Source organism: Sander vitreus, chromosome 7, assembly GCF_031162955.1.
Source record: "Sander vitreus isolate 19-12246 chromosome 7, sanVit1, whole genome shotgun sequence".
Lineage (NCBI taxonomy): Eukaryota > Metazoa > Chordata > Actinopteri > Perciformes > Percidae > Sander > Sander vitreus.
The window spans coordinates 15414447-15429174 of NC_135861.1; the positions used below are offsets into that span (position 1 = coordinate 15414447).

The 14728-nt window shown below is 38.5% G+C and overlaps 3 protein-coding genes across 4 annotated transcripts; 2 read left to right on the top strand and 1 right to left on the bottom strand.

Moving 5' to 3' along the window:
- Positions 1 to 3201: 3201 nt before the first annotated feature.
- On the top strand, positions 3202 to 5096 carry prok1 (prokineticin 1). Its single transcript, XM_078253947.1, has 3 exons — positions 3202 to 3276; positions 4402 to 4527; positions 4948 to 5096. Exons 1-3 carry the CDS (start codon positions 3202 to 3204, stop codon positions 5065 to 5067), a joined length of 321 nt encoding a protein of 106 aa, XP_078110073.1. The 3' UTR covers positions 5068 to 5096.
- Positions 5097 to 7190: 2094 nt separating this feature from the next.
- On the top strand, positions 7191 to 10192 carry LOC144520282 (pepsin A-like). The gene is made up of 9 exons (XM_078253948.1): positions 7191 to 7246; positions 7506 to 7647; positions 7804 to 7921; positions 8715 to 8833; positions 8938 to 9134; positions 9231 to 9347; positions 9447 to 9591; positions 9810 to 9908; positions 10006 to 10192. Exons 1-9 carry the CDS (start codon positions 7191 to 7193, stop codon positions 10141 to 10143), a joined length of 1131 nt encoding a protein of 376 aa, XP_078110074.1. The 3' UTR covers positions 10144 to 10192.
- A 566-nt stretch (positions 10193 to 10758) lies between these two features.
- On the bottom strand, positions 10759 to 12676 carry LOC144520823 (uncharacterized). Of its 2 annotated transcripts, none has more exons than XM_078254879.1 (6): positions 12626 to 12676; positions 12224 to 12535; positions 11860 to 11986; positions 11651 to 11769; positions 11483 to 11529; positions 10759 to 11351 (listed from the first exon to the last, which is right to left on the bottom strand). In XM_078254879.1, the coding sequence occupies exons 1-6, from the start codon at positions 12663 to 12665 to the stop codon at positions 11181 to 11183; spliced, it is 816 nt and encodes a 271-aa protein (XP_078111005.1). In that variant the 5' UTR covers positions 12666 to 12676; the 3' UTR covers positions 10759 to 11180. The 2 variants fall into 2 exon arrangements, with proteins under 2 accessions (XP_078111005.1, XP_078111006.1); XM_078254880.1 differs by having other exon boundaries at positions 11260 to 11385.
- Between the last annotated feature and the right edge of the window lie 2052 nt (positions 12677 to 14728).

The following is a 14728-nucleotide window of genomic DNA, read 5'->3' on the forward strand; positions in this document are numbered from 1 at the left end:
ACACACACACACACACACACACACACACACACACACACACTCATGCAAGTAATATTAAATTTGTACGAAAGGAGTTTGGCGTCAACACTAGATCCCATTATTTGCTACATATGGCCACTTTACAACTACAGTAAATCTCCAAATGAAACCAGAATAGAGATCTGACTCAGAGTCAGTGTATCAACACCCTGTCATATGTACGGTGGCCCTGAAGTGCAAATCACAACGGCAAATAGGAAAACACGACAGCAAATCATAAAACACAACGGCAAATAGGAAAACACAACAGCAAATATGAAAACACTTCAACAAATCATAAAACACAATGGCAAATAGAAAAATGCAACAGGAAATCATAAAACACAATGGCAAATAGGAAAACACGACAGCAAATATGAAAACACGACAGCAAATAGGAAAACACAACAGCAAATATGAAAACACTTCAACAATTTTTAAAACACAACAGCAATAACTTCTACCAGAAAAGGTAGGGCCTATCTAGTAGAGGACAGACCCTCCTGATTGGACAGACGGACTGTCTGTCTGTTAAAAGTAGGCGCTTTTCCGTGTTTTTCACCTCTCCTTCCTGTTACAGTTTTTTCCAATTGCTAACACACTAAAATGACATGCATAGCACAATTATTTAAACTGACACACAGAGAGCAAAACCTAGCAAAACCTTTACTTCTCAAGTCTCCAAAAGTCTAAACACATTTTCTGCTTTACACACATTTTGCAATTCAAAATGGCACTTTTTAAATGCAATGAACACAGTTCTCTGCATAAGACACAACAATCTGACATAAAGTCACATGTTTGCCATTTCAAAACACTGCCATTCAAAATGACACTACATGAGCTAATTGGCCAACATATGTGCCACCTGGCCAAACACCTCAATGCTTAATTGTTACCACTTCAATCAGGAAGTAAGCACTATAAAAAGACTACATGTGAGCACCTCTTTTTTTTCTATATATTTTTTCTGCAATTTTCTTTTTCAGTTTACTGTTTGTTGTGAGCATATTTCTGTTCAGTCCTATGTAAATATATCTGCTGTGCATATGTTGCACTGACTTGCTTGGTGAAAAATAAAAACATAAATGTCTCAACAGCATGTGTGTATCTGCAAATATTTAGATAGATAGATAGATAGATAGATAGATTGATAGATAGAAAGATAGATAGATAGATAGATAGATAGATAGAAAGATAGATAGATAGATAGATAGATAGATAGATAGATAGATAGATAGATAGATAGATAGATAGATAGATAGATCACACATACATAAGAATCACACATACATAAGAATAAAAATAAAAACAAAAATCACGCAATGAAATGCAATGATCATGATAAGGTATATGTAGTTTTGGTTGCAGTGCTTCATTTTGCAGGATATATGAGATATTTTGCAGTTTGGGTGTGTGGCTTTGTGAATTGTGTTGAGCATTTTGATAAAACCACACTGGTTTGCAAAATTGTGTTTTTTACAATTGCAAAAAACTGTAAAAGACAGACAGTCCGTCTGTCCAATCAGGAGAGTCCATCCTCTACTAGATAGGCCCTAGCTTTTCTGGTAGAAGTTAATGCCATTGTGTTTTAAAATTTGTTGAAGTGTTTTCCTATTTGCTGTCGTGTTTTCCTATTTGCCGTTGTGTTTTCCTATTTGCCGTTGTGTTTTCCTATTTGCTGTCGTGTTTTCTTATTTGCTGTTGTGTTTTAATATTTGCTGTCGTGTTTTCCTATTTGCCGTTTTGTTTTCCTATTTGCTATCGTGTTTTCCTATTTGCTGTCGTGTTTTCCTATTTGCTGTCGTGTTTTCCTATTTGCCGTTGCGTTTTATGATTTGCTGTTGTGATTTGCACTTCAGGGCCACTGTACATATGCCTGTATGTATAATATTCAGGGATGTCACTATTATTTATGTATTTTAGCACACAATAAGAATCATTTATCATATTCTGTTATCCATCAAGTGACACTTTCGACAATAAGCAATGGCAATGAGGTATAATTAAAATAAATTTTATTGTAGCCCAATTTCACAAATCACAATATGTACATCTTAAGACACCCTATGTCCTTTGACCCTAGCATCAAATAAGAAAATCTCCCCCCAAAAAACCCTAACAGGGGAAAATGGTAACCACAGGAAGAAGAACTGAGGAGGGATCCCTCTCCCAGGACGGACAGACGTGCAAAAGAATTGCGTGTAAAGACCAGCATAATGAAATGATAGTATAAACAATCCATATGCCAAAATGATACATAGAAAGTGAGAGGAGAGAGCGAGGGAGGGAGAGAGAGCGAGAGAGAGGGTTTAGTAAGGAGTCTGAACCATGTTATTCTTTCTCTCAAAAAAAGACCAAATCTGATCAGAAATATCACGTTAGTGTCAAAATTTAACAAATACTGTTATAACAGTAAGATCATATGTATCACACCGATTGCAGAGTAGCTTGTGTGATAAAGCAGATATGTTATTAACCTTATAGGCCTTATTTTCTCATTGTGAATGAACTGCAGCTAAAGTTGATAGCAGCTATCACAATACATGGCATCCTGGCACACATATCCCATAATAAAATAAGGAATATCACTTTCTCTCCTTACATGAAGACCAGTTCATGAGTCAGCCTGTGGTAATTTCAGTAAACTCGTTAAATGGCTTTGATGTTGATTTGTCTTCACACTGATAAATATCTCTAGATTGCATGGCACCTGTGCCCTTTTTCTCACAAAGAGATGTCAGATTCATTTTAGTTCATATGAATGTCATCACTTGTTGAGTAGTTTTGCATATTTTTTGTGTTGGCCACAAAACCACTGAGTCATGGAAACTCTGTCAAGCAGCTGTATGGCCAGACACTATATGTAAGTGTACAAGTAGAGGGGACTACTGGGAGCCTCCATCATCCGTCATTCAGATGAGTAAGATGACGAAGCTATTGAGGAGACAGGCAGAGAGAGGGCGTGGGGAGATCTCAGAAATGGCGAGGGAGGGAGGGTTGGGTGAGGGTCGGAGGTGGATAAAGAGAGGGAGAGAGTGTGCCCCCCCGCCCCCCTGAGGAGTTCTGGGAATCTCCACTGACTGGAAAGCCGAGGATCCAGTGTGAGGTGCCGGACAGACCGTTAACAGCTGTTGTCCAGTGTTGTGGGTGTTGATAGAGTCCAGTTCTCCTGTTGCTGACATGGGCTTCAGGGCGATGCTGCTGTCCTTCCTCCTGGTGTCTCTCAGCTGCTCCAGAGGAGCCATCATCACAGGGGTGAGTGAGAGGCTTCTGGCTCTGCTGCACACTGTTGAGTCATTTTTATTCTGGTATTATATCAGTTTATTACATTCATGTTTAATCTGTTTTTGTTTTTAATAAATGACTAATCACTCCATTTACTCTTTTGAGATTAAAGTAAACATTACATTGCTATTATCTTCTCTTTCTGTGATTGTCTTATTTCCTTTTGAAAATGAAAATATGTGATTTCACAAATGACTTACTTACTCAGGCTGCAACTTACAATTATTTTTTATTATTGCTTAATCTTGTTATTTCTTTTGATTAGTCAATTAATCGTTTAGTCCGTAACATGTAGAATAATGACAGATGCCCATCACAAGTTTCCTAAGCCTAAGGTGATGTCTTCAAGTTGCTTGTTTTTGTCTGATCAAAAATATTGAATTTACAACTACTGTATATAAAACAAAGAATAGCAGCAAATTCTAACATTTGAGAAGCAAGAGCCAGCAAATGTTTGGCATTTCTTTCTTGATAAATGAATTAAATTAAGTTATTATTACAATTGGCAAATTATTTTCTTTTGATGGATTAATCGACAAATCAATCTGTTTCAGCACTAAATCTGTCTATGCATTGGGAAGTGTGCTGTATGTGCAGTCAAACCTATAATAGGTAAATATTGTAAATAGGAATGTAGTATGTTTTTAATACTATTCCTTGCCTTTTGATTTTTGGTGTGCTTTTCTCATATTCAAACTATATGCAAAACACCTATTATACAAACAATACAGTTCACTTTTCTGGATAATTTAAAAAAAAATTGATTACACATGACTGACAGGAGACCACATCCTCCTCCGCTTCAAGGCCAATGGAAAAATGAGAGGAAATTATCTCAGTCCTCTCATTGCTATTCATTTGTAAATGGATTAGGGAGATGACAGGCAATGGATAAAGTGGCTTTCACTGTTCGAACATGAGAGGGCATCTCTGTTACGATAAGTAAAAATGAAATAGATTCAAATATAAAAGGGAATCTCTAGTAGCATAAATACAACTGAGTCACTGGTAACAAGAAGAACTCTTCTCGTCTGTTACCTTTATTATCTTCCATCTGTCCTTTTCCTCCCTCGTCTCTGTCTCTCTGTCCTGCAGGCCTGTGAGAAAGACATGCAGTGTGGTTTTGGTTTATGCTGTGCCGTCAGTCTTTGGCTGAGGGGCCTCAGGATGTGCGTCCCAAGAGGTGTTGAAGGGGACGAATGCCACCCGTTTAGCCACAAGGTGGGGAGAAATGTGATGTCACTAATCTTTCGGCATAATGCACACACACACACATACACACACACACACACACACACACACACACACACACACACACACACACACACACACACACACACACACACACACAGTCATATGTGTTTTCTGCATTAGTGGAAATTCAGATTATATCAAGCTGCTGTCAGGTTGGCTGAAGCTTTAGAAAAACTGCTGATAACTGCAGAGACTATTGATCTTCTCCAAAGTGAACTGACCAATCAGAGCCATACATCACTTTGATCTGGAGATGGCAACAATTAGTTCTGCTAAGACCACATCCATCTCTGAATTCAGATTTTTAAAGCTCTGCAGCTCCACTTGTCAGCTGATGAAGGATTTAAACTGTCAGATTATCCCTCCCCCTCCTTTCCTCACTTGCAGGTGCCCTATCCAGGGAAAAGACAGCACCACACCTGCCCCTGTCTCCCCCACTTGGTGTGCACCAGTTACGGTGAAAGCAAGTATAGATGTACTGACGACTTCAAAAACCTGGACTTTTAACAGATGCCCAACATTCAGATGAAAAAGAACAGAGCAGAAACAGCATCCTGAGTGAAGATGTGAACAGGCTGTGGATCAGAAATGCATATTTAAACTTCACTGGCTGTATTCTTTGTCTGTGTATTAACAAGAGCCACAGCAGACATCTGACACTTTTTACTTAAAAAAACAAAGAAGGTATTTGTGAACAATTGAAACATTTGCTGTTTTGTTTTCATGCTCACTTTATGGTAATTTATCAAGAGAAATGTATAAATATTATTGTCGATGAAAGTAGCCTATAATAACAACGTTGTTGTTGGACACTTGCTCTGTGGACCTTTTTCATGTTCAGTTTATGTTACTTGATTAAACATAATGTGTGTTGATGTCACGTGGTTTTAATCACGGTCTGATTATGATGAAGGTCATGTGCATAATACCCTTTACTTCCATGAGCAAACTCATGACTCTGATATGTAACTAACTGATTACCTAATTAACTGACAAAGAGAAATTCCACCAGGACATTTTCAAAAAAGATTTAGCTTGGGTTTTTTTCCACACGTTTTTCAATTACATTAGGAGCTTTACAAACTCTAAAAAATAATGTTCTGCCATCTCAGATGATGCAATTTTCTAATGTATGGATGTCTTTTTTTATATTAAGTGAAAACAAAGCAGCTGTCATGAGAAACAGACTGCCTTTTGTCCTGCTTACAGCATCTTTGTGTAAGACATTGAATTCTTCGTCCTCTGTTTTATAGAAGCACATAATAAGGGTATATGAATAACATATTATTATTAATAGTAGTAGTAATAGAAGCATTTGTATTTGTATTGATAGTAGAAGTATTATTATTACTAAAGTGTTTTATAAAACAAATAAAAAAATTAATTTAATGGATTTAAATACACAACAATAAATCACCAGAGATATTATGAGCTGTGGTGGAATGTAACTGATTTACTTTAAGTACAATTTTGGGGTTATCATACTGGACTTTTTACTTCTATACATTAACAGCTATAGTTACTTTGCAGATCAAGTTATTATATAATATACAAAGCCAAATTTCTGCACAAGGAGTACTTTTACATTTTACTGCTGATACTTACCTAGTCAATTAAGTCACATTTTGAATGCAGGAGTTTTACTTGTAATAGAGTATTTCTATATTGTGATATTACTACTTTTACTTACAGTATAAGAATCTTAATAATTTCTCCACCACTGTGCTTAAAGGTTACTTTGGGGTATTTTATAAATTCACTGCAAAAACATATTTTGTGAAACCAGATTCAACCCAAGGTTATGGAAACACTTATGAATGATGAATTTCTAATTAATTTTTTTTTTATGTTATCAACAATGTAAATATGCTATAATTCACTTTCCAATCAAAGTCAAACTACAGTAGGCTATGTGTACTTGGTTAGCTGCTTTTTGTTATCCTTTGTTCATACATCACGCCATTACACTGTCTTTGTTTTGCGTATCACTGTTATCAGATAACCCTGCCCAAGTAACCTCAGCTCACACCTTTGGAAACCTGTGGAAAGTTTCCGCATCAATATTAAACAGTAGCTCTGGACATAAAATCTCCTGATCTACATGTCAACACATTAACATCTGTTAAAAACTTAACTTGCACCTAATATATTCAAATGATCTGTTAGATAATAAAAGTCAATCCTCTGACACGTTTCCTTTAAATAACTACTTTTGCTGTTTTCTACGACTTCTTGAGTAAATGGAAATAAATCAACACTGATGCGATAAACAGCACTATTCCATTGCTTTTGCATGACTGATTTCTTTTCAGTACAATAGTAGAAACATTAAAACACAAATATTTCAATGAGTGGCTGTTGCACATTAAGCATAGTTTCTCTTAATTGTTAATTGTTGTACAAAATATGTTTACAATATAATGTAAAAGGTTTTTATTGTTCATATGTTTAATGGGATATTTGCTCCAAGATAAGAGGCATCATATCGCATATCTCTTATCTCCAGCTGATACATGATATCAAGTTATGTGTAAGGGCATTTTCGAGATACAACCTTGATTTATTGTATTTAAGGGCTGGTCTCTGCAAATGGAACTTCACTTCTCTTAGTCCATCAGTAAAGTGACACAATGAAGTTGCTCGTGGTCCTGTCAGCCCTCGTGGCTTTCTCCGAATGCATCCACAGGTAAGTCTGACCTGGCTGGTTGAAAAGCAATCCGTTCCTTCATTTCTTTGACATTTTAAACCAGAATTGGCTGAAAGGCAATCTCTCCATCTAGTATTCCTGAAGGAAAGTCTAAAGGCCATTGCCATGCTTTGAGCTATCGTACTTTTCAAACTTGCACAAAGCTCAAAGTAACGCCTACTTTCTTATTTCTCCAGCTATAAAATGCTGGACATCTGTGTGTTTTATTCTGATTCTTTATTCATGTTTCTGTGTTTAGGATTCCCCTGATTAAGGGAAAGACTGCCAGGCAAGATCTGCAGGAGAAAGGACTATGGGAGGAGTACAGGAAGCAGTATCCATACAACCCCATGGTCAAGTTCGACCAGAGCGGTACTGAGTCCATGACCAACGATGCTGACGTAAGTCCAGACCAGAGACGACATTTATAGAATAGTTTTCCTAAAGAAAATTTATATCCATTACTGTTGCTGCAACACTTAAAAACCAAAACATATTTTACATTTGATTCAAGTTCATGTCTGCATCTGTTAATTTGTCCTCTTGTATCCCCCTAGTTGTCCTACTATGGTGTGATCTCCATCGGCACCCCTCCTCAGTCCTTCAGCGTCATCTTTGACACCGGCTCTTCCAACCTGTGGGTCCCTTCAGTCTACTGCTCCAGCCAGGCCTGCCGTAAGTGTTACTGAGACTACCAAGCTGTTAGAAGTCGGCTGATGTGCTTCAAACACAGGGGTAGAAAGTAACTAACTGTATTTACACAAGTACTGTATATGAGTACAATGTTGAGGTGTTTTAATCGCTTAATACTTTAATTGAGTATTTTTATTCTGTGCTACTTTGTTCTGCTTTTAACTCCACTAAATTTGTCTGACAGACAACTATTGTTACTTGTTATTTTGCAGAATAATATTTTACATACAAAGCAAGTATGCAAAACATGCAATTATTCTATGAACTACAATGCATAGATTGTTATAGATTAAATTACCTAACCGTGTATAAACTGGGTGTGGTGATGTGGATATGACACATGCCTTTGGTGTGGGAGACCGGGTTTGATTCACACTGTGATACATCGTCCCTGAGCAAGACACTTAACCCCTAATTGCTCCAGAGGCATGCGACCTCTGACATATATAGAAATCGTAAGTCGCTTTGGATAAAAGCTTTAGCTAAATGTAATGTAAACTAAAGTAGTAGTACAGTAGCTCCAGTTTCACCAGCTGCAACATACATAGCAATGCATCAGTTGTATACTTTGATTACAATGACAGGAATTCTGCAACATTAGTAATTCTGTCTTTGACACTAAAGTACATTTTGCTTCTAATATGTATGTGCTTCTACTTAGGTAAAACGTCAGGAATATAACTTGTAATGCAGTATTTTTTGTTTGTTGTATTTTACTAGTTCAATTACTTGTTTAACAACTAACACTTGGCAAAAAAATCCCAATCCTCTGCAGAGAACCACAATAAATTCAACCCGACGCAGTCCAGCACCTTCAAATGGGGCAGCGAGTCTCTGTCCATCCAGTACGGCACCGGCAGCATGACTGGACGTCTGGCCATTGACACTGTTGAGGTAACCAAAGCCCCTGGAACAAAATGCATAGTCTATTTAGACTTCAAACAGGCATGTCTCTGTGGTCTGTTGAACTGTGACTGACAGCTGTCTTGTGTGTCCAGGTGGGCGGCATCTCCGTGGCCAACCAGGTGTTTGGAATTAGCCAAACAGAGGCTCCCTTCATGGCTAGCATGGCGGCTGATGGCATCCTGGGATTGGCCTTCCAGTCCATTGCCTCTGACAATGTCGTGCCTGTCTTCGACAACATGGTCAGCGAAGGACTGGTGTCTCAGCCCATGTTCTCCGTCTACCTGAGCAGGTACTGAAACAGGATGGAAATCTGTTCGTTGTGAGTCCGTCATTTCCCTAGACATTTAATTTAAGTATGACATTTGTTTCTTTTTTTCTCATTTAGCCAGGGTGAACAGGGCAGTGAGGTGGTCTTCGGTGGTGTTGACAGCAGCCACTACACTGGACAAATCAGCTGGATCCCTCTGTCCTCTGCCACCTACTGGCAGATCGCAATGGACAGGTACAAATAATAAACAAATTAAAATACTAACCACAAACATAAGTTGCACAAAGCTTCCTAGCTTGACTCTAATCCAATTTTTGCTCCTTCTCCTCACAGCGTTACCATCAATGGACAGACTGTGGCCTGCTCTGGTGGCTGCCAGGCCATCATTGACACTGGTACCTCCCTGATCGTTGGCCCAACCAGTGACATCAACAACATGAATTCCTGGGTTGGAGCCTCAACCGACCAGTACGGAGATGTGAGTCATACCATCATACCGTACCAATTGAAGGAAATTTTCCCCATTTTCTGAACCCAGAGTAAACAAACAATGACTGACTGACGTCAAAACTCTCAAATAAAAATAATTAAGTAGGACTTGGTTACTTGCTTTAGCTGGAAACATGTAATATACCAATAAATACAACTTCTGCTGCCACACGGTATTCAGCTTTATGTGTGATGTTCTTCTCACAGGCTACAGTGAACTGCCAGAACATCGGGAGCATGCCTGAAGTCACCTTCACGCTCAACGGAAACGCCTTCACCATCCCTGCATCTGCCTACGTCTCTCAGGTCAGTCAGAACCCCTGCCACCCATTGCAACAGAAGGTTTTCAACACTATAATGAAGATTTGGGGAAGTAAATGTATTTTCTGTTGTCTCTCCATAGACCTCCTACGGTTGCAACACTGGCTTTGGCCAGGGTGGCTCTGACCAGCTCTGGATCCTGGGAGATGTCTTCATCAGGGAGTACTATGCCATCTTTGATTCCCAGAATCAGCAAATTGGTCTGGCCACGTCTGTGTAGTCAAATGAGACACCCGGTGTATAATCTATAAATGTTTTCACTGCAGGGGCTTGTTTGATTTAAAGCAAAAAAGGGTGCAAATGGAGATTGTGGAAATACATGGGAACATTTTGTATCTGCCTTTGCATTAAATACATTATAGCAACTAAAAGCATTTTGTAATGGTTGTGTTTGTGTCAGTCTGACTGTGGTTACTACAACAAAGATCACACATCAGTGCAGCAAAAAACATCCTTAGTCGCCTTGGTTTAGTGTTACAGAGCTGCACTGAAATGTCACAAGAATAAGAATTTGTTCAGTCTGTTCATTCATTTGCTCTTAAGAGAAACTTGACCTTTTATAGAGGATACAAAAAGGATTACCACCAGCTTTCAGTGTAAAGGAAGAAGAGGCAAAGAATAGAATATCGAGTGGCTCTAAGAATAGCCAGAGGGCCAGGTTGTCATCGAGAAGAAACTGATAAGGACAAACGTTGATTTAACAAAGGATAACCTGATGACATAATCTGACAACTCTGTTGCTGTTTCAACCTGTGAACAGTGTTGAAAGGACACAGAAAAAAAAAACACATGGAAGTAAACACAAGTCTTAATTTTACCAGCTATGATCATTTCTTTAATGCATTATCATTTATTTTGTATGTCATTTACCATTTTCACAAACAACACATGCTATATACACTTAAAGCGGTAATTCAGTATTTCATATTGCATTTCCATAAAGTTGGGGGACTCCCAATGGACAAAAGATTAGTTCAAACCAAATCGGCAGATGATGATGATTTTTAGTCAAGCTCCAAAATGCTGTATCCTACATTTCCCATAATGCAACCAAATGGATGTTTTTGTTAGATCATCCCTGCCTGGTGAATGTCTTTCAAACTCTACGCAGGCTGAGTGGCACTAAGCATAACTCACCTGACTGCATGAACTGACATTTATGTGTAAAATACTCAAAGTTCACTTTAGAAACACAGTGGTGGAACAAATATATTCAGTCCCATTAAAATCAAAAACTAACTAAACTTTCACTGGTATTCACTGGTGGATGGCCAATGTGGAGTACTCCACCATCCCATCATGTTCTGCGCTCCAGGTCGAGTCAGGGGCTCCCGCTTGTGTTTTCTGCATCCTCAGGTTTGCGTACACCTCTGTCGGTTTCTGGTGAGCTCTGAAGTCCACCGTTGTGTAGACTATGGCACTCATTTCCTGCGGGAGACTCACTATGTCAAGAGACAGTGGTCTGGAGGAAGTATGTTGAAGCATAAATGTGCAATCTGCTCTTAAAAAACAAGTGACGATGAATCACAGTTGTTACATGTTCCTTGTTTAGTACTTACCGGGGCGTCTTGTTTCAGTGACTCACACAGAGTTTCTCCATATTTGTCTAAAAAGAAAAAGAAAATCACATTGGTTCTATTTACCCGTTCCACACAAAATGCACAATATTCCTATTTTCAGACTCCTTTCAGATTCCTTGTGATCATCAATTTAAGAAAACTGCTTACCTGGCAGTTTACGTTTTGTCTGGACTCTGCAGCAAACAACACCAATGACTGAAGTGATCAAAATCATCACCGTAATTGACACAATGACAGCTAGTGGCAGGCCAAAACTCCAGGGAACTCTGGAGAGGAAAAAAAATACATATCTTATCCTCAGACAGCACTGTTTGGCCGGTGAGAAACAGAAAATGAGTAATCTGCAGAGTGAATACCTGGGACTGTCACTGTGGTCCTCTGCCAGAGCAGGCCCAGTGGATTCTGGGAGTATTGTGGAGTGGTTGGGGGCTTTGATGGTTGTTGTCAGTGAAGGCTGAGACTGGCTGTGGTGACCTGAAACCTCTGCACAATGCAAGAATATCAAATAAGCTTCCAGCGTTTATTGCAAGAATTAACCTTTGCAATTGTTTCCCTACTTTACCAGGGGAAAACTACACTAAATATTATTTTGCAAGTAAACATTTATCTTATGAAGCTGTAATAATGCTGTTTTGGCCCAATAGTTATTGTACACACTAGAGGCTATTGCATAACTCACATTTATAACATCACATTATTGAAGATTATAAGACTGCTTACCAGACACCTCAACATAGTAATCACTGTAGATGAGGTTTTGAGTTCCTAGCACAATACATCTGTAATAGCCACCATCCACAAACCGCACATTTGATATTTTAAATTCTATCCAGCCGTCTCTCTCAGTTTTCGTCACTCTTCCTTTCAGTAAATCGCAGGTAAATCCTGCACTGTCCAGCAGCTTGTAGCATCCTCCTGGATAGAGTTTACAGCAAGACTTGTTGTAACTATTGTAAACTGAAGGGAAAGCGAGTCTCAGCAGGACGTGTTCAAACTCCTCGATCCTCTGCTGCCCTTTTAGATGAGGAATATCTGCAAAACAAACATTTCTTATTAATATGTTATTACAGGCACTGGAGAACAGAAAACTGTCAAATTTGGCTTATTGTTTTCCCACCATACCTAATAAAAGAAACAAGACAAAGGAAAACTTAATCTTCATTGTAATGCTCACTGAGGCTCAGCACTTTTTTCCCACACTTTTCGACTCTATTATAGGATTTGAGGCCCCGCCTTGCTGAAGAAAGGAGGAAGTTGTCAGCTCATCAGCTGGAGGTCACAGCCAGAGATGTCTCCCTGTCTGTGCTGACTCTTTGAGGATTGATGTGGCACACTTGATATGTTTCATTTCTAACTTTCTATTTTTTTTAAATACATGATAAAGTTAATCAGACATATTCTACTTCACCCCAAAGTTAAGTGAGCTCCCCCCTACTCTTCACACTTTATATAGACAATTGTAAAACTGATATTCCAAATACATTTATTTTGAAGTTTACAGATGATACTACACTGCTAGTGGAGTGGTGTGAAAGGAATTCATTTATTATTAATCCAAAGAAGACACAATAAATGTGTGGTCTTCCAGTGAATCATCCACCTGTATCCTCCACCTGTTACTGCCTGTAACACACATCCTACATGGACGTGCTAGATCCTGGAGTGCACATATACTGTAGATCAGGGGTTCTCAATTAGTCTAACCCTGTGACCTACATTTTCACATGGTCATTAAGTCGCGACCCACATTTGTAGAATTCAAACCAAGCAAATTTATTTTTCAAAAATAGCCTTACACGTACGTCATCTTTTTTTTTTTAAACATAAATACACATATTTACATGTGCAACGTGCATTTCAGAGCACATTAATAACAAACTGAGGACCATAACAACTGCATGGACAAAAGTGATTAAAATAAATTAAATATCAAAACTTCAAAACACGGCCACAAATTAGATATTTAACTTATATGCATATCTCTGCATTCAGAGCATATTAGTAAGAAACTGAAGCCCATGACAAATGCATGTATAGGTGAATAAAATAAATATGGAAACTGCACAAAAAAAAAAAAGAAAGGCATACAAAACCAGATGTTTTCATCTAACCTGTCATTTGTGGAAGCCAATGAGACAGTTGGGCATGTGCTTTACTCTTGATCAGTTTCAAAGTCTGGGGTGACAGTAGACAAAGTTACTCTCAGTTCATGCTCAGTGTTCAACTCTTGCTTGTTTGTCTGCTTTGACTTGAGCTGGACCAAAGTAGAGAAGCCACTTTCACACAGATAGATCATGCTGAATGGTAGGATCGTTTTGACTGCAAGAGTGGCGAGAGATAGACACCCAACCATCACCAACTTGCTTCCGAAAATCAACAAAAACTAAAGTGAACGTTAATCAAATGATGGTTACCATGGCTACGGTGGTAGACTGCTGCATGGCAGTCAGATGTCAGACAGGCTCTGATGCGTCAGATGCGTATTAAATTGCCCATGACCAGCTGTCCGTGACCCACCCAGAACGGGTCCGCGACAAACTTTTGGGTCGCAACCCAAAAGTTGAGAATTACAGGTATAGATTATATCTGCAGCAAGGTACAACAAGACATTCCTTTTCTTAAGAGACTGAGGTCCTTTGGAGCAAACAAACAGATCCTATTATTCTTTTCCCAATCTATAATACAAAGTGTTATGCTGTATGGAATCAGTGCATGGTACGGTTGTCTCTCTGTTCAGCTTAAAGCTAGACTGGCTAGACTGCGATGGATGATTGTGGGTGAAAAGCTTGAGTCAAGTCTACAAACTGCATATACTAATAGAATGTTGTCTCTGGCTGTATCATACCTCTCTCACATTTTATTTGAAGAATATCAGCTTTTTCCATCACACAGATTTAGAGTCACACGGAATTCTTTTGTTCCTCAGTCTGTCAAACTCATATGGTCAAACTACTAAATCAGAGTTTGGGTTCTTAGTAGGCCTCAGTGTACCTGGGTCAAACACTAAATGTAAAACGGTGCCATTAAATTGATTGCACTGCATCCTTTGCATTGTCTTTTTGCAACATCAGCTTTTTTGGATTGTGTTGAGTGAATATTTTCAAAAAAACAATAAAGTTTATCAGTGTGAACATTAAATATCTTGTCTTTGTAGTGTATTCAATTGAATATAGGTTGAAAATGATTTGCAAATCATTGTATTCTGTTCTTTACGTTTTACACAAC

Bases quoted from the DNA above. Each gene is read 5' to 3' on its own strand.
- prok1 (XM_078253947.1), top strand. From the start codon at position 3,202: ATGGGCTTCAGGGCGATGCTGCTGTCCTTCCTCCTGGTGTCTCTCAGC. The intron at 3,277-4,401 runs GTGAGTGAGAGG...TCTGTCCTGCAG, and splicing joins GAGGAGCCATCATCACAGGG to GCCTGTGAGAAAGACATGCA. The intron at 4,528-4,947 runs GTGGGGAGAAAT...CCTCACTTGCAG, and splicing joins GCCACCCGTTTAGCCACAAG to GTGCCCTATCCAGGGAAAAG.
- LOC144520282 (XM_078253948.1), top strand. From the start codon at position 7,191: ATGAAGTTGCTCGTGGTCCTGTCAGCCCTCGTGGCTTTCTCCGAATGC. The intron at 7,648-7,803 runs GTAAGTCCAGAC...GTATCCCCCTAG, and splicing joins CCATGACCAACGATGCTGAC to TTGTCCTACTATGGTGTGAT. The intron at 9,135-9,230 runs GTACTGAAACAG...TTTCTCATTTAG, and splicing joins TTCTCCGTCTACCTGAGCAG to CCAGGGTGAACAGGGCAGTG.
- LOC144520823 (XM_078254879.1), bottom strand. From the start codon at position 12,665: ATGAAGATTAAGTTTTCCTTTGTCTTGTTTCTTTTATTAG. The intron at 12,536-12,625 runs GTATGGTGGGAA...TTTGTTTTGCAG, and splicing joins TGTCTTGTTTCTTTTATTAG to ATATTCCTCATCTAAAAGGG. The intron at 11,770-11,859 runs GTATTCACTCTG...TTTCCTCTCCAG, and splicing joins GACCACAGTGACAGTCCCAG to AGTTCCCTGGAGTTTTGGCC.